An 18552-nucleotide genomic window follows, 5' to 3' on the forward strand; every position below is an offset into this window, starting at 1 on the left:
GTAATGCCCGCGTGATGTTCAGATTAATGCAGCCTGCCGTCTGCTGCAGCGTACGGAAGTCGCTGCGTAATGCCCGCGTGATGTTCAGATTAATGCATCGTTCCTCTTTAGAAAAATGAATTATGCAAATTCTCTGTGACCTCACCCACCCCATAAAGAACTCCAAAACAATGCGTAGCTGTAGGTGAAATGCCTGGAAATTTACGCAGGAGCTCCCTCCCCGTGTACATCCGCGATCTTGTTTAGTTTGCAGGACGCTGCGACACGGAATTACGTAACAGCCTTGCGGCATGCAGTGACTGCAATGTTGTTGCCTTAATGCCATCGCACACACCAACGACGGGGAATGGGACAGGGTTCGGCGAGGAGCGTGCCTCGGTCACATGTAACGCTTTCGTTGTCTTTTAGCGCACGCAGTTCTTTAGAAGGGCGAGCTAGTGGACTTACTTGCAGCATCAGTGCAAGTAGAGCCTTTGTAAAAATTTCGAGCCGACGGGGTTCGCTTCCGAGCCGCACCACCTAGCTCGTAATGCATTTCCAGCGTTCCATATCTCCTGAAGGTAAGATTTTTGGTCCCGCTACCTCCAATGGGCTGAACGCCCAAAATTGCTACAGGAGCCCCACTACACGGCCTTGAAGCAAACCCCGTGACCTCTGAGCTCTTGTCAAAGGCTGTACCTAGTAAAAGTGCAGTTCTACTTCATGTATCTAATACCAACTTTCCGCGAACTTGAGAGAAGCGCCAATAGGTCAGGCAAACTTTGTGCACAACAGCCCAGTCTTCAGGCAGCAGTAGCCGCCCCCCCCCCGCTTAAAAAAATATACATGAATATGCATGACACAACTAATTTTATTCGCATATACTGTGCCCCACTCAGTCCTCAACAAAATATTGCATCTCAATTTTCTACACACGGCTCAACTTTAAATGCTGCTGTGCTTTCCTTCGGGCGAAGTCACGAGACTTGTTGAGGCCTTTGACAAAAAAAATGCATTCTGGTCACAAGATAAAACCCAGTCAAACTTGAGGTGAGCTCCTTGAAGCGCTGATCGCATCCAATACGGCCCATGCCTGTCTTGTTCAGAAGAGCAAGCACATCCATGATGCTGTCATGATGCAGTTCTCCAGAGCTAAAACATCCTGTGAAAACGTCCTCAAGCTGACTGATAAACTTGAAGAGGCTCAATGCGGGGTAGAGCAAGCCATCAAAATCGCATGCTTTTGTAAATGTGGCAGCATTCAAATTTTTGCCATCGCAAGCTGGTAACAGAAGCTGATCCATGCACACACGACATTTTGTTTTCAAGATACACTTTCTTGCAACATACCCTGCAATATAGTACGTAAGCCTTGAGTCACTCCTCTGATTGTTATAAGAATGTTCAGTCATAGCTTCTTTATTGTAAAGAGCTCTTTCAGCTTCATCAAGATTACCCATGTTGATCAGCATATCAATAAGTTTCTGCTGCTTGTGAGAACCTGCCGCTTGTTCCTTGACTGATAGAAGCGAGCTAACCATAACCTCAGGCACATTTGACCCAGCGACGCTCTTTGCCAGATTGTAATAATTGAGGCAGTTGATGGTTATTAGGAATTGATGTGGGCTTGGGTGGGCATTACAGCCTGACGACTGCCTTACTATACCGAATGTGCTCTCGAGCTTGTCTTGGCTCAGGCGTGATGTCATCACATATGAAAAGCCAAGCTCTGAATTTGCATACTTCAACAGCTCCAAGGTACTTGTAAGAGTGACTCTCAGTCCTTCAGCTGTTGATCCACTCAGGAACTTCCCCTTCTTTGCATGAGCTTCCCACTTATTCAAGAAGTCCAGGAAATTAACAAGCTCCTGCACTGCAGGCGACTCAGGCTTCAAAGCTTCAGATGGGAAACGTGACGTCATTGTGATGATCAGGGACTCCATCCTCCTGTAGAAAAGTAAACATAATTGGTTTTAAGGTTGCTGAATTGACGGTATCAATCATGAAAAGGGTGTGACATTGCAGATAAAGAAAATGCCAAGAACATCTAAGTACTGCAAAAAGAAATGAAAATACTATATTGAATTATAGCCACAGTAGCTGCAATTCGAAGAAAACGTGAAATGCAAAATAGCCCATGTGCTGTACAACATGAATGCCCTTTAAACATCCCTAAGTGGGTATCTCATATAACCCATGTCGCTTTCGGATGTTGGGATTTATAGGCCTTTTACAAAGGTACAGGATAAGAATGCAAAAGCAAGCGTAAGATGATAATAATTTCGAATATCAAAAGGAGGGCTGAATTAACAATACACACCGGAAGAACATCTGTGTTGCCGCAATGTGTCCACAACGTTTTTCAAGCTGGGGCTTGTAGAGATGCAGGCCTCTTAGAGTGTCCGAGCTGAACAGCTGAAAAGCATAGGACACTCTCATCTTCTCGAAGTTGTTAGGCTCAAGATGCACTTTTGTCAGTCGGGGCATTGCCTTTAGTGTTATGTTGTTTGCATCTAGATTGAGGGCTTCCTTAAGTGGATCCAGGGATACCTATATGAAAAAATAAAAATGAAGACGAACAGGAATGAGCTATTACATCTCGTGTTGTGATGCAAATGCAAAATAAATGTTCACGTTCATATGAACCACAAGTGCCCAACACACTTTATAGCCATATTATAGACAGTCATGTCTGCGCCAGGACGCGAAACATGGTGCACCAAAGCTATAGCCATGCCTACTATTGTTTATTACGAGAATAGAACTTACTGTTCCGTCTGGTGTGTCGAAGGTTGTTTGCAGAAGCCGATTGCGAAGGTTCTTCACCAGATGAGGGAAGTCCGACAGGAAATGTAGGAAACGTTTGTTGTCCAATGGGTGGACCCTCTTTGCTACTATTTCCTTTGCTGTTGCCTTCACACCCATCACTCGCCACATCTTCCGATTCCATGGTGCAGCATCACATGTTACATAATCAACAAACAGACCTGCTTTCTCAGCGAGAACTGTGGCGTCAAGGATAATCTTTGCCACTTTCCAACTTCCAACTTTCCAACTAAAGGAACGAACATAACGACAAGCCCATGATTTGACAGCAAGTGCACCTGCTCTTTCGGTGTGTAGGGGCCCAAATCCACGAAGCCAGCAACTTTGCCAGCACTGTCAACGGAGAGGTGCTTGGATAGAGACATCTCGTCTACAATCAGCCCGCCGTGGCACCTGAAAGGATCCATTAAAGATGTTTTCTTCTTCAGTGCTTCCAGCATGTTCTGATTGAACCCAAAACTGCCCATATAATATGACAAGTACTTTCTTATGGTACATCTGCTTGGAAGCACTAGGATATTTTGTCTGCGCATGTATTCATAAAGCCTAGGGCTTCGCATCTTCAGCAGAATGCATTCAAGCATCCACTCTTTGTCGTATGGCATGCCTCGGGTGCTTTATCTTTTTGCAGCTTGAAAGCACTGCTTTACAGCTAGCTGTTGCTTAGCGGTCAAAGATTGAATTCTGTCCTGCAGAATGCTCTCGGCGGTGGCTGCAGCAGCTTTCTTCATGCTGGCGATAATACAACTTAGTGTTTTAACTTTTGATGCAAGTCTGTTAGCTTTTTTGTTCGAAGCTCGGAGTTTGCACAAATTGCTGCGAGTAGTTTTCCTCACTCGGCATTTCAGGCGTGACTTTCTCGTCTGTAGGGTCTTGCGCAGGTACTTGCAGTGTATGCAAGGCAACCCTGTAAAAAAATAGAAAAAGAATTGGATCCTTCAAATGCCTTACAAAATGTGATACAGCAGTCTTTAATATTTCTTGTCACATGATTAAACTTACTGAAGCAGGTATGATCATATAAAAAACTTATTTGGAGTTTTACTTAAATGTATCTCCATGGAGTGCTCTGCATTTCGTGAAATAATGAACATTTCAATCTTACCTGCATCTGGTGATCTCCCTGAGCAGTTCACACTGAAGAGGGCTCCTCTTCTTGCCTGGATTTGTGCATGAATAGCTTTTGTGAGCTCACACGAAGCCACAAACGACGCTTCTGCCGCTCCGCAGCACACAGGAATTTTTGCAGCTCTTTGCAAGAGCTCTGTTGCTTCTTGCACGGTCATCAAACGACACTTATTTACGAGCTTTCCTGACACAAACACTTTACACTCGACGCTGTCCTGGCTTGAACAATCAAAAAACACGGCTCTATCAATTGCGAGCTCGTTTGAGCGGGAGTCCAGTGTGCAGGCCACGTATGACACTCCAGGAAAATTTTGAAATTCATGCGGTGCCCATGACTTCGAAGGAAGCGCAAGCTTGCGAAGATCAGCTAGGCCAACGCAGTCAGCACTAGCATCGTTTCCTTCGTGTCCCACTGCACCACGATCAACGTCGTCTGATCGAGTGGGAGATAAAGCATCCGTGCGACGACGCTTTATATTCTTTTCAGGAGTCACTATTTGTTGTCGTTTCCTCTCTGGCCTCGGTGCCGGGGTTTTCACGCTCAGGTAGCTGGGCAAGTTCGGCAAGATTGTCGGCACCGCATCGGGGGAAAGAGTAGGTGATCCTCTAGGAATTCGCACTTCAGCACCATTCACAATGTGCACATAGTCTCTTACAATGAAACGCGACTCAAAATGCAGCTCGCACACTGCACAGTCGACGTCCAGTGGTTTGTCAGACCTGTGTAAATTCCGTTGCCAAACCAGTCGCCGTTCTTCGTCAGCTGGAGCTTTGAAAAGGGACAGCTTGGGGTTATGTCCTGTTCGAGCATATCCCGTCTTGCACCCAGGCGCGTAACAGTGATTTAGCCGTCGCTTGGGAGGCATCACAGATGAACAGCAGGCCAGCAGAGATTTCTCGATAGGAAGAACTGCCAAAACCAAGCACAACAGCCATTCCCAGCAAGCAAGGCTCTTCAAGTGCGGTCGACGACAGCGCCGCCGCAACTTTCTACGCAAGCGGGGGCCCCGGTTAACAATAGAACCGGTCTCCGCTCCTTCCACTCAAAACATTCTAGTACACTCTATTTTCGGCACACGCCCTGGCTAGAGTGTACTAGAATGTTTTGAGTGGAAGGAGCGGAGACCGATTCTATTGTTAACCGGGACCCCCGCTTGCGTAGAAAGTTGCGGCGGCGCTGTCGTCGACCGCACTTGAAGAGCCTTGCTTGCTGGGAATGGCTGTTGTGCTTGGTTTTGGCAGTTCTTCCTATCGAGAAATCTCTGCTGGCCTGCTGTTCATCTGTGATGCCTCCCAAGCGACGGCTAAATCACTGTTACGCGCCTGGGTGCAAGACGGGATATGCTCGAACAGGACATAACCCCAAGCTGTCCCTTTTCAAAGCTCCAGCTGACGAAGAACGGCGACTGGTTTGGCAACGGAATTTACACAGGTCTGACAAACCACTGGACGTCGACTGTGCAGTGTGCGAGCTGCATTTTGAGTCGCGTTTCATTGTAAGAGACTATGTGCACATTGTGAATGGTGCTGAAGTGCGAATTCCTAGAGGATCACCTACTCTTTCCCCCGATGCGGTGCCGACAATCTTGCCGAACTTGCCCAGCTACCTGAGCGTGAAAACCCCGGCACCGAGGCCAGAGAGGAAACGACAACAAATAGTGACTCCTGAAAAGAATATAAAGCGTCGTCGCACGGATGCTTTATCTCCCACTCGATCAGACGACGTTGATCGTGGTGCAGTGGGACACGAAGGAAACGATGCTAGTGCTGACTGCGTTGGCCTAGCTGATCTTCGCAAGCTTGCGCTTCCTTCGAAGTCATGGGCACCGCATGAATTTCAAAATTTTCCTGGAGTGTCATACGTGGCCTGCACACTGGACTCCCGCTCAAACGAGCTCGCAATTGATAGAGCCGTGTTTTTTGATTGTTCAAGCCAGGACAGCGTCGAGTGTAAAGTGTTTGTGTCAGGAAAGCTCGTAAATAAGTGTCGTTTGATGACCGTGCAAGAAGCAACAGAGCTCTTGCAAAGAGCTGCAAAAATTCCTGTGTGCTGCGGAGCGGCAGAAGCGTCGTTTGTGGCTTCGTGTGAGCTCACAAAAGCTATTCATGCACAAATCCAGGCAAGAAGAGGAGCCCTCTTCAGTGTGAACTGCTCAGGGAGATCACCAGATGCAGGTAAGATTGAAATGTTCATTATTTCACGAAATGCAGAGCACTCCATGGAGATACATTTAAGTAAAACTCCAAATAAGTTTTTTATATGATCATACCTGCTTCAGTAAGTTTAATCATGTGACAAGAAATATTAAAGACTGCTGTATCACATTTTGTAAGGCATTTGAAGGATCCAATTCTTTTTCTATTTTTTTACAGGGTTGCCTTGCATACACTGCAAGTACCTGCGCAAGACCCTACAGACGAGAAAGTCACGCCTGAAATGCCGAGTGAGGAAAACTACTCGCAGCAATTTGTGCAAACTCCGAGCTTCGAACAAAAAAGCTAACAGACTTGCATCAAAAGTTAAAACACTAAGTTGTATTATCGCCAGCATGAAGAAAGCTGCTGCAGCCACCGCCGAGAGCATTCTGCAGGACAGAATTCAATCTTTGACCGCTAAGCAACAGCTAGCTGTAAAGCAGTGCTTTCAAGCTGCAAAAAGATAAAGCACCCGAGGCATGCCATACGACAAAGAGTGGATGCTTGAATGCATTCTGCTGAAGATGCGAAGCCCTAGGCTTTATGAATACATGCGCAGACAAAATATCCTAGTGCTTCCAAGCAGATGTACCATAAGAAAGTACTTGTCATATTATATGGGCAGTTTTGGGTTCAATCAGAACATGCTGGAAGCACTGAAGAAGAAAACCTCTTTAATGGATCCTTTCAGGTGCCACGGCGGGCTGATTGTAGACGAGATGTCTCTATCCAAGCACCTCTCCGTTGACAGTGCTGGCAAAGTTGCTGGCTTCGTGGATTTGGGCCCCTACACACCGAAAGAGCAGGTGCACTTGCTGTCAAATCATGGGCTTGTCGTTATGTTCGTTCCTTTAGTTGGAAAGTTGGAAGTTGGAAAGTGGCAAAGATTATCCTTGACGCCACAGTTCTCGCTGAGAAAGCAGGTCTGTTTGTTGATTATGTAACATGTGATGCTGCGCCATGGAATCGGAAGATGTGGCGAGTGATGGGTGTGAAGGCAACAGCAAAGGAAATAGTAGCAAAGAGGGTCCACCCATTGGACAACAAACGTTTCCTACATTTCCTGTCGGACTTCCCTCATCTGGTGAAGAACCTTCGCAATCGGCTTCTGCAAACAACCTTCGACACACCAGACGGAACAGTAAGTTCTATTCTCGTAATAAACAATAGTAGGCATGGCTATAGCTTTGGTGCACCATGTTTCGCGTCCTGGCGCAGACATGACTGTCTATAATATGGCTATAAAGTGTGTTGGGCACTTGTGGTTCATATGAACGTGAACATTTATTTTGCATTTGCATCACAACACGAGATGTAATAGCTCATTCCTGTTCGTCTTCATTTTTATTTTTTCATATAGGTATCCCTGGATCCACTTAAGGAAGCCCTCAATCTAGATGCAAACAACATAACACTAAAGGCAATGCCCCGACTGACAAAAGTGCATCTTGAGCCTAACAACTTCGAGAAGATGAGAGTGTCCTATGCTTTTCAGCTGTTCAGCTCGGACACTCTAAGAGGCCTGCATCTCTACAAGCCCCAGCTTGAAAAACGTTGTGGACACATTGCGGCAACACAGATGTTCTTCCGGTGTGTATTGTTAATTCAGCCCTCCTTTTGATATTCGAAATTATTATCATCTTACGCTTGCTTTTGCATTCTTATCCTGTACCTTTGTAAAAGGCCTATAAATCCCAACATCCAAAAGCGACATGGGTTATATGAGATACCCACTTAGGGATGTTTAAAGGGCATTCATGTTGTACAGCACATGGGCTATTTTGCATTTCACGTTTTCTTCGAATTGCAGCTACTGTGGCTATAATTCAATATAGTATTTTCATTTCTTTTTGCAGTACTTAGATGTTCTTGGCATTTTCTTTATCTGCAATGTCACACCCTTTTCATGATTGATACCGTCAATTCAGCAACCTTAAAACCAATTATGTTTACTTTTCTACAGGAGGATGGAGTCCCTGATCACCACAATGACGTCACGTTTCCCATCTGAAGCTTTGAAGCCTGAGTCACCTGCAGTGCAGGAGCTTGTTAATTTCCTGGACTTCTTGAATAAGTGGGAAGCTCATGCAAAGAAGGGGAAGTTCCTGAGTGAATCAACAGCTGAAGGACTGAGAGTCACTCTTACAAGTACCTTGGAGCTGTTGAAGTATGCAAATTCAGAGCTTGGCTTTTCATATGTGATGACATCACGCCTGAGCCAAGACAAGCTCGAGAGCACATTCGGTATAGTAAGGCAGTCGTCAGGCTGTAATGCCCACCCAAGCCCACATCAATTCCTAATAACCATCAACTGCCTCAATTATTACAATCTGGCAAAGAGCGTCGCTGGGTCAAATGTGCCTGAGGTTATGGTTAGCTCGCTTCTATCAGTCAAGGAACAAGCGGCAGGTTCTCACAAGCAGCAGAAACTTATTGATATGCTGATCAACATGGGTAATCTTGATGAAGCTGAAAGAGCTCTTTACAATAAAGAAGCTATGACTGAACATTCTTATAACAATCAGAGGAGTGACTCAAGGCTTACGTACTATATTGCAGGGTATGTTGCAAGAAAGTGTATCTTGAAAACAAAATGTCGTGTGTGCATGGATCAGCTTCTGTTACCAGCTTGCGATGGCAAAAATTTGAATGCTGCCACATTTACAAAAGCATGCGATTTTGATGGCTTGCTCTACCCCGCATTGAGCCTCTTCAAGTTTATCAGTCAGCTTGAGGACGTTTTCACAGGATGTTTTAGCTCTGGAGAACTGCATCATGACAGCATCATGGATGTGCTTGCTCTTCTGAACAAGACAGGCATGGACCGTATTGGATGCGATCAGCGCTTCAAGGAGCTCACCTCAAGTTTGACTGGGTTTTATCTTGTGACCAGAATGCATTTTTTTGTCAAAGGCCTCAACAAGTCTCGTGACTTCGCCCGAAGGAAAGCACAGCAGCATTTAAAGTTGAGCCGTGTGTAGAAAATTGAGATGCAATATTTTGTTGAGGACTGAGTGGGGCACAGTATATGTGAATAAAATTAGTTGTGTCATGCATATTCATGTATATTTTTTTAAGCGGGGGGGGGGCGGCTACTGCTGCCTGAAGACTGGGCTGTTGTGCACAAAGTTTGCCTGACCTATTGGCGCTTCTCTCAAGTTCGCGGAAAGTTGGTATTAGATACATGAAGTAGAACTGCCCTTTTACTAGGTACAGCCTTTGACAAGAGCTCAGAGGTCACGGGGTTTGCTTCAAGGCCGTGTAGTGGGGCTCCTGTAGCAATTTTGGGCGTTCAGCCCATTGGAGGTAGCGGGACCAAAAATCTTACCTTCAGGAGATATGGAACGCTGGAAATGCATTACGAGCTACGTGGTGCGGCTCGGAAGCGAACCCCGTCGGCTCGAAATTTTTACAAAGGCTCTACTTGCACTGATGCTGCAAGTAAGTCCACTAGCTCGCCCTTCTAAAGAACTGCGTGCGCTAAAAGACAACGAAAGCGTTACATGTGACCGAGGCACGCTCCTCGCCGAACCCTGTCCCATTCCCCGTCGTTGGTGTGTGCGATGGCATTAAGGCAACAACATTGCAGTCACTGCATGCCGCAAGGCTGTTACGTAATTCCGTGTCGCAGCGTCGTGCAAAGTAAACAAGATCGCGGATGTACACGGGGAGGGAGCTCCTGCGTAAATTTCCAGGCATTTCACCTACAGCTACGCATTGTTTTGGAGTTCTTTATGGGGTGGGTGAGGTCACAGAGAATTTGCATAATTCATTTTTCTAAAGAGGAACGATGCATTAATCTGAACATCACGCGGGCATTACGCAGCGACTTCCGTACGCTGCAGCAGACGGCAGGCTGGCCGCGAAGACGCATTCAAGTGCGGTTGACTGCAGCGCCACCGCCAACTTCCACGCTCACCGGCCCTCTCCGCGGCGGCCGGTCGCGCCACTCAAAACATTCTAGTACACTCTACCCTGGCGCTGTCAGTCGTTTTAAACCGGTTTAGTGTAGCACTTCTGTCCTATCGTGAAATCGACTGCAATGTGGCGGGTTTCGAGGAGGAAGCATCGATGCCTGCAACAATGCAAGCTCTATTTGCTGTCTAGTCACTAGCTTGACGGAGACGTGCGATACGAACAATGGGCAGCTATGGGACGAAAGGCAGGCAAGCACCCAGCCGCGTTAAAGCAAAGCAGTCGTGTTGAAGGCATCCTGACGCCGCCGGTTTGCCGAACCTGAGAGAGGTTTAGATTAGGAGACGCAAGAGTCTTGTGTTGCGACTGTGCCCGCAAGCTGCTTCAGTCCCAGCAAAAGCTTAAGCGAACTTCGGATATTTTAGTCGTCCCCTAACCTAAAGCTCTCTATGACGCCTCGGTGGTGTTTAGGAGAAATTCCCCGATATTGAGAAGTGGCAGTTTTAGGTAACCTGCCTGCGCGAGTTTTCCAACCGAAAAAAGTCCGTAGCCAGTTATCTTTTTTTAGGTCACACATTAAGCAGAAGCAATAACAAACGATGTGCGACAGAAATAAATCACTGTAATGTCTATACGATGATCTTTCGGTTTTCCTCGGCTTTAAGCATTGGGCGGTAGGGAACAAAAATTGACAAGGCGTGTTTGTGTTTTAAAATTTGCTAAAGAACCTGCCTTTTCGTACGTCAAGTTAGACAGTCTTACTTACAGCCATAGTTCCTTTCCTCTGCTTGAGTGGCAGAGTGGCAAGAACAAGGGACAAGCAGGAGGTGGCGAAAAGTCATAACACGGATAGTGGCGTAGCTAGGGCGTCACACATCAGGGACGTGCCCCCTTCCTGCACTGAAATTTCTGCGCTAGCATGCGGCCTGCCCAGCACTACCCCCCCCCCCCAGTAAATAAATCCTAATACAGTGATCTCTCACTTGAGTAAACTGCAAGGGACCAAAGGAAATAGTTCACCTAACTGAAAGTTCACTAAACTGAATATTCACTAGACCAACATAAGACATGGCATAGAGAGTCAAAAGTTTGCAGTGCAATTCATGGAGCAAAATAAATGGCATCCATAGTGTTAAAAATGGGTGAAATGGAATTCGTACATATCAACAAGCAAAAGGTCCATAAGATATAATGCTGCCTTTCTCATTTAGAAAAAAAAAACTCTGCAATCTTCTTCTGCCCTTGTACTTTTAAAGCACAGGAAGTAACAAAACTGTCCAAAGAGTCAATGTTTTTTGTACCCTTCTTCTGGCACAGCTTGCTGTTGAGACACAAAGTCTCTCAACTTTCCAATGTACCCTATAACCTCAGCTAGAGTTATAGGGCTTGAAACTGGCTCGGCAGTTGCCTCTTCTTCGTCGCACTCTTCTTCTTCAGGACGAACACTGAAAACAATCCGCAGATTCTCCAGAATATCACACACCACGTGGTTTGTGGTGTGACAGATTGCCGCTTTGCTCTGGCGGCGTTGTAAGCGCCAGCGATGTTACTTTGTTTATGGCCTCCGAGATTACACGCGAGCTCGTTTTGTGCGGGCAATCTCGGAGGCCATGCCTTGTTGCGGTTCGTTTTCCACGTCGCCGCTTTGCCCCAGGGGCGCTGTAGCGCCAGCGACGTTACAAACAGGCAGGTACAGTAATAGAGCAGCAACTCCCAGGTTTATTTTATGCAGACGACATTGTGTTGCTCGCAAACAACCAAAGTGATTTGCAACGTCTGGCTAATATTTGTGGACAGGAAGGCAACAATTTAGGTTTGAAATTTAGTGTTAGAAAATCAGGTGTTATTGTATTCAATGAAAACAGTGAACAGACAGTGGAGATACAGGGCCAAGAAATACCTCGGGTAACAGAATATAAATACCTTGGTATATGGATAAACGAAGGCAACGGATATATGGAAACACAGGAAAAAACCATAACAGTCAAGGGGAAGAGAAATGCAGCCATAATGAAGCACAGAGCGCTATGGGGATACAATAGGTACGAGGTCCTCCGAGGTATGTGGAAAGGGGTAATGGTTCCAGGACTTACTTTTGCAAATGCGGTTGTTTGCTTTAAATCAGGGGTACAATCAGGACTCGACGGGAACCAAAGGTCAGTGGGTCGCCTCGCATTGGGCGCTCACGGGAAGACTACAAATGAAGCTGTGCAAGGGGATATGGGCTGGACTAGTTTTGAAGTGAGGGAAGCTCGCAGTAAAATTGAGTATGAAGAACGGCTGAGGAATATGGAGGAAAGTAAATGGGCTGGGAGAGTGTTCAGGTATCTGTACAGGCAAAACATTGATTCACAGTGGAGGAAAAGAACTAGGAAGCTTACCAGCAAGTATGCGGCCTGTGGGGTGGGCAACACAGCAACAAAGAAGGTCAAGCGGAAAGTCAGAGAGGCTGAATTAATCTCATGGGTGGCGGCAATGGAAAAGAAACCTGCCATGAGTAACTACTTAAGGGGAAAAAACGAAATTAGGAAAGAAACGATTTATGATAACTCAAAGGGAAGCTCATTACTTTTCGAAGCGAGATCGGGATGCCTTAGAACACGCACGTATAAAGCGAGATATAAGAAGGAAGAAGAAGCATGTGCTTGCTGCGGTAAAGCTAGGGAAACGACGGAGCATATTTTATTAGAATGTGAAGACATCTATCCAGCGGTCGATTTAGGCACCACTGGCCTCCTTGAAGCCCTTGGGTTCAGCGGGAGCAGTGGAAAAGCAAACAGGTCCGCAATAGACATCAGTAAGAGGCGATTGGAGGATTGGTGGAAGAAAAGTAGGGAAACGACAAAGGACGGAGACGTACAAAAGCACAGTTCGCAATAGGGTATCAGAAAATTTGGACGTGGTAGTTCATAGTGTGTTTTTTTTTCTCATGGGTTAACCTAGGTAGGATATTAGGCAGCATAGTAGCAAGAGCTTGGTGGCGCAAGCCACCGCCCCGTTCCAAAGGGGACGCTCATAACATCCATCCATCCATCCGTTACATTTCCGCTGGAGCGCCAGTTTGACGAGGGCGGGCATCGGTTGCGCCTGCAGTGCAGGGCGCAAAACTTCGTTAAACTGAAATATTGACTGTTCCGCAATTCGTTTAAGTGAAACATTTTGGCATAGAATCTATAAGAAAACTGCCGGGGATTTTTAAAAAGTTCGTTATCCTGAAATATTCGATAAACCGGCGTTCGTACAACTGGGAGTTTACTGTAGCAATACTCGATAGAACTATTATGCACCCATGTTACGCGGCTCCATTCTTCCTCATCCCGACTCGTGGTTGAATATCGAAAACCTGCTATGGCGCTTGCTTTAAACCAGTTTGCTCGAGTAATGATGCTAGAAAAGCTTGCGGGTAAGTTTTCAGAGAGGCCTTATTTATAAGTTGGACGGGACAATACAATCCGTCTATTTAATGACAATGAATGTTCAGTATGCTACAGAGCGGTCATTCTGTCTGTCGTTATCTGGCAAATAATTATCTCATCACTGCATCACACACCACGGCTATTGCTGTTGTGGAAAATCAGTTGGCTAACAAATGTTAACGTGACATCAAAATTAAATTCCCCCCTTTTCGCCTCAGGTCCGGGCTGTAGCCATTTTGTTGTTGATGATGTTGTTTTGTTTATGTAACGCTCGAGAGAAGGCTAATTTTGGCGACGTTTTGACGACGGATGCAACTCATAATTAACTTCCGGCTCAACCTCGGTCGGTCGCCACTAGTCAGCTAGTGTTTCCTGCCCTGCTAGCGCAACAGCTGGTCACGCAGTGGTAAAATATACCACGTTCCCGCCGGCCGTTACTGCCCAGCGGCACAAGACTGCTAGGAAGTAAACCCCTCGACTCAATTAGCGCCTTCACGTGCCATCGTCTCAACGTGAAATGCGGATCTCAAGCGCCAGCACTCAAACCGGCCGGGCTGCATGTTGTTTTTTCGCAGGCCAAAACGCGCTGGCGCGCCTCCAACTGAGCGACCAGACGGCCGGCCTGGTGCTGCTCTTCGTTTCGCTGCTGCTTCTTCTCGGCTGCCTGAGCCTGCTGGCGCGCACCCTGAGCCCCGCCCTGCGGCTACAGGTGGCGTTGTCTCGGGTGCCACAGGTAAACAATGATGCGTTGCTCTGCTATAGCAAACATCAGAGACCAGCGGAGCTGGTGGAAGGCCAGTAAAGTAGTGTCAAACCGCACACAAGACACACGAGCGCCGGCAACGCGTCCCTATGGCATGCGCCAAAGTCTGCTGTGGCGTCCGCGATTCGCGTGGCTAACGCCGTTGTAGCCGCTGCAGTTGTCTCCACTCATTACTGAATAGCGGGCGAGGAGGACATCGAGGCACCCTAGCAGCCACCGGAGAAGAACGCCCCTCCTTCCTCAAGAGGTGCGGGGACCCCGAGACTCTGGAGCACCTTCTCTGTGCTTGCCCATGCTTGGCGCAGGAACGCTCCACAGTGATCAACACCTACAGACGCCACGGCCTTCTAGCGGCCACAGAGACTGACCTGCTGTTCCCAGTGTGTCCACAGCTCCCTGCGCTGCGAAGCCTGCTGGAGTTTATAAGTTCCACGGGAATAGACACCCTATAAGCGCCCGCTACAACGCTGGCAACTTTACTGAGGACTGCCACCTGTCGCGATTAGTGGAGTCTATTAGGCCACATCCTCCCTCTTTCTCTATCATCTTTCACTACCCATTCCCTCTCCCCTGATGACGCTTCGCCGTGCTCCCTGACGGGTTGCAGAACAAAGCGTCCTTCCTTTCCTTAGATCACTATCATCATCATCCTTCCTCGCGCGCCACAAGAGAGGGCACACATCTGGGCCGCGTTCCTCGCTTGCATGTGCGCCGCTTTTCGTTCTGCGCTAGTCTCCACCCACCATAGCCGCGTCGCTATGATGATAGGGATGATAGTGATCTAAAGAAAGGAAAGACGCTTGATTCTGCAACCCGTCAGGGAGCACAGCGAAGCGTTGCCAGCATTGAGAAAGAAAAAAAAGTGTCACCAGTGGAGAGGGAGAGGGAAGTGAAAGATGATAGAGAAAGAGGGAGGATGTGGCTAGACTCCACTATGCGCGACGGGTGGCAGTCCTCAGTAAAGTTGCCAGCGTTGTAGCCGGCGTTTATAGTGCGCAATGCTATTTTTATACTCTGCTTTCACTCTCTCTCAGCTCTCTCGTCCCAGCTCGGCGAAGCTGCCCACGTCAAGAAAAACCCAGTGAGGTTCTAATAGCTCCGCTGTAAAATGCGCAGCTAGCCATCTTGTACTTCATGCGCTGTGGAGTAAGTAGAGCAACAAACAGCTGTAGTATTGGTGGCATAGTCGCAGACAACACACACTCAAAATACGGGTCGTTATAAGGCAGTGAGTTCATATCAGGTTCAATGGCTCGTTAGCTCGAAATATCATGTGCCTTAAAAGCCAACTGCAACGAAATATTGGGCCACGTAAAAAGCATAGGTGCAAAAAGTGTTCATACAGAAGTAGCCTCTGTACAAAATTTTACGGTTCTAATGCGAGTGGATGCGTCACGAAAGCGTCACAAAAGTAGGTGACCCTTTCGTGACTCCGGTAGTGACGCATGACTCGGAACGCACGAATTTTTGGCATCGCCTCCAAGATTGGGCACCACCTGCAGCTGTCCGCCGCGCGCTGACAAATCTCGGAGGCGACTCGCTAGGACACACATCATATCCACTAACTACCACCAGCACGTGTCGTCAACTTAGGCGCCATTATCAGGCTGCTAATAAGAATACTAGACGATTACTAGGCCAAAGCTTCACCTTTGCAAAGATTGCTTCAGTAGCACGCACTACTCATCAGCCAGAAAACTGGGGCCGCATTCACAAAGCTTTTCGTTTATAAGTGCTGTTTTTCATTGGCTGATCGCCTTCACTAATAAGATGTACGACATTACTATTGGCTGGCACGAACGCTTTTAGCGTAAGAATGTTTTGTGAATACGGGCCCTGGTTTCGAAGGGGTTGCTCATAACTTACGTACTGTTAGATATGGAGCTGGTTCCTGCGATTACTTCGAGTTCCCCAGACCACATCGGATTGCAGCACAGCTAATTGAGGAATGCAGAAGCAGGAAAGCGCATTCCAGAGAAGCGGCCGAGCAGACAAGTTTAAGGCAACGAGTTTACATGCCAACAAGTTCGTGCGCCGCCGGGATTAGCAGGTGGGCATCCGACAATGAAGCAGGTGCAGCCCTCCCCTTCTCTTTGTTCGAAGTGCATTGCCAGTCTGCGATGCAAGACCGCAGCAAGCCGCCAGGTGTGACACCACGACACGGGCGCCTACCATTGGCTGAAAGTGGCGTCATCGGAGCGGACTCTCCCATTGGTCAAACATGACGTGACTTGCAGTGCTCGGAGGGTTTATAAGAAGCCTTCCAGAGAGACCTGAGCATTCTGGGACATGCCCTGATTCCCTGATTCACCTCTCTCGAACTTCTTGCCGCGGGCCGCAGCGTCCGAGTTGCTGCCGGCCCGTAATGACAGTACGAATGTTAATTGACGCTCACCTCCCTGTACATAATGTAGAATAAATCCCTCCCAAGTTTGGGTTTTCATCCCGAAGTCCCGTCCTCCAACCCCTACATCTGGTTGGCAGCGGTAGGATCGCCTCCGAATGCATCAGCTGGTGGCAGCGCTACGGATAAACCTTCGTCAAGAGAGATCCTAAGGAACCGGGAAGAGCGAAGAAGAGAGAGCCTTCGTCGAAAGAGGTCCGAAGAAACTGGGAGTAGCGAAGAAGGAGCGAGCCTTCGACCCAGGGAGTCCGGAGGAAACGGGAACAGCGGACGAACGAACCGGATGGCAGGGTGCTGCAACCGTAAGTGAGCGCGTGGTTTTTTTCCTTATGATTCGCCAGACTCAAAGGTTGTGTGCTCAATTTTGATAGTTCTGGGAATCGGGAGTTTGTTGCATTGTGTGTTTGCACAAATTAATTAAGGAAAACAGTTTTAACCACCTGTCGGGGCAGCTGCCATGGATCTTAGAAGGTTGACGAGGTTAGATTTGTTGTTGGTGTGCGACGATTTGGGAGTTGAGGCGGACGAACGGATGGAAACGCCAGCTATCATAAAGGCGATTAATGATAGTGGCAATGATGACAAAAGCATTGAGCTTGCTTGGGAAGTGATACAGGAGCCACGGGAGCGTGCGCGTCGTGTACGTTTGCGAGAGCGCCGTGAACTTAGGAGTAAGCATAAGCGTGAAGAACGCGAGAATGAACGGAACCAGGAGCTTCAAGAACTTGCTCTTAGGTGTGAGCGTCACGGACGTGAGAATGAACGCGAACGTGAGCGAGAGGAAAAGTATGAGAGAGAGAAGGCAGCACTGATCAAAGAGATACAGGATTGTGATCAGTTATTGGCACAGAGACAACGGCTGTCTGAGAATTCTGTACGTAGTACAGAGCGAAAGGATGAGGAAGCATCGAGCGGATTTTTGCCAGAAGCCGACGAAAAGAGTAGTGCCTGTGAGATTAGCTGCAGATTCATAAGTAAAGGGAAAAGGCTAGCTGCTAACGATGCCTTAGTGGCAATAGAGGCCGTTAAAGGCCAGAATGAGAGCGACGAGGTGCTGTGCCAACAGATGACTGTGGAGACAGCTAGGCCAGCTGCGAACAAATTGGCACAGTTACCGCGTGTGTGCGTCGCTGGTAAGGTTAGCGAGCTTGCTAGCGAGGAAAAGGGTACTGTTGACGCGACAGACGCGAGCACCCATGTAGAGCCAGATGTGCGTGCAGAAATGAAGTGCGAGCTGGACGGTGCAGTTGAGAATAGTTCTCGGGATGGCGAGCTCCGTAGCTCACGAGAGAACAACTGCATTGTCCAGGGATCGGTGCGGCTCTCCGCCAGTCTAGGTAGCCTAGAGAGGGATGATTCAGTTGTTAATCATTCGGACTGGGCGCGTGAGACAGCGATCGATACCGACGGGCTGTGTGCCGATTCACAGCGTGCGCTGGGCAATGTAGTAGAGGGCAGTTCGCAAGAGTGCGAGTTGTCTTACTCGAGTAAAGCCTGCTGCATTGTGCCAGAGTTGGTTGGGCTGTCCGCCAGTCGAGGCAAAGTGAGAGTAGATTTAAATGTAAATCACTCAGACTGTGCGGGTAAGAGGCCGATCCGGGCCGACGAAATGTGTACCGGCCAGCACGAGGCACGAGAAGGCGACATGAAGGCTAGTGCAAAGAGAAAGCGCCTTAAAAAGAAGCGCGGTAAAAACCGAAAGTCGGTAATTAATGTAGCGCCGCCAAAGATGGCGAGAAACCCAAAAGGGCAGGGCGCGAGGAAGGAGGTGCGGTCGTCTAGGACGATGTTGACGCATCCAAAATGGTCGAGCCACCGGTCAAAGGGGGACCGCGAAGAATGTTCTGCGCGGACGCGGACAAAGGGCACGGGGCAGTTAAGCTCCTCGTCGTTCCGTAGTTCTTTTTATAGCTCAGCGTGCAGTT

The 18552-nt window shown here is 47.9% G+C and overlaps 1 protein-coding gene across 2 annotated transcripts in view; it reads left to right on the plus strand.

Moving 5' to 3' along the window:
* The window catches only part of LOC135911432 (sodium-dependent phosphate transport protein 2C-like), a 57540-nt gene that overhangs the window by 33336 nt on the left and 5652 nt on the right, over positions 1 to 18552 (plus strand). For both annotated transcript variants that reach the window (XM_065443719.2, XM_070538050.1), the window contains one exon: positions 14036 to 14193. In XM_065443719.2, the coding sequence (XP_065299791.1) occupies positions 14036 to 14193 (158 nt within the window). The remainder of the gene's footprint in view (positions 1 to 14035; positions 14194 to 18552) is intronic.

Source organism: Dermacentor albipictus, chromosome 4 (assembly GCF_038994185.2).
Source record: "Dermacentor albipictus isolate Rhodes 1998 colony chromosome 4, USDA_Dalb.pri_finalv2, whole genome shotgun sequence".
NCBI lineage: Eukaryota > Metazoa > Arthropoda > Arachnida > Ixodida > Ixodidae > Dermacentor > Dermacentor albipictus.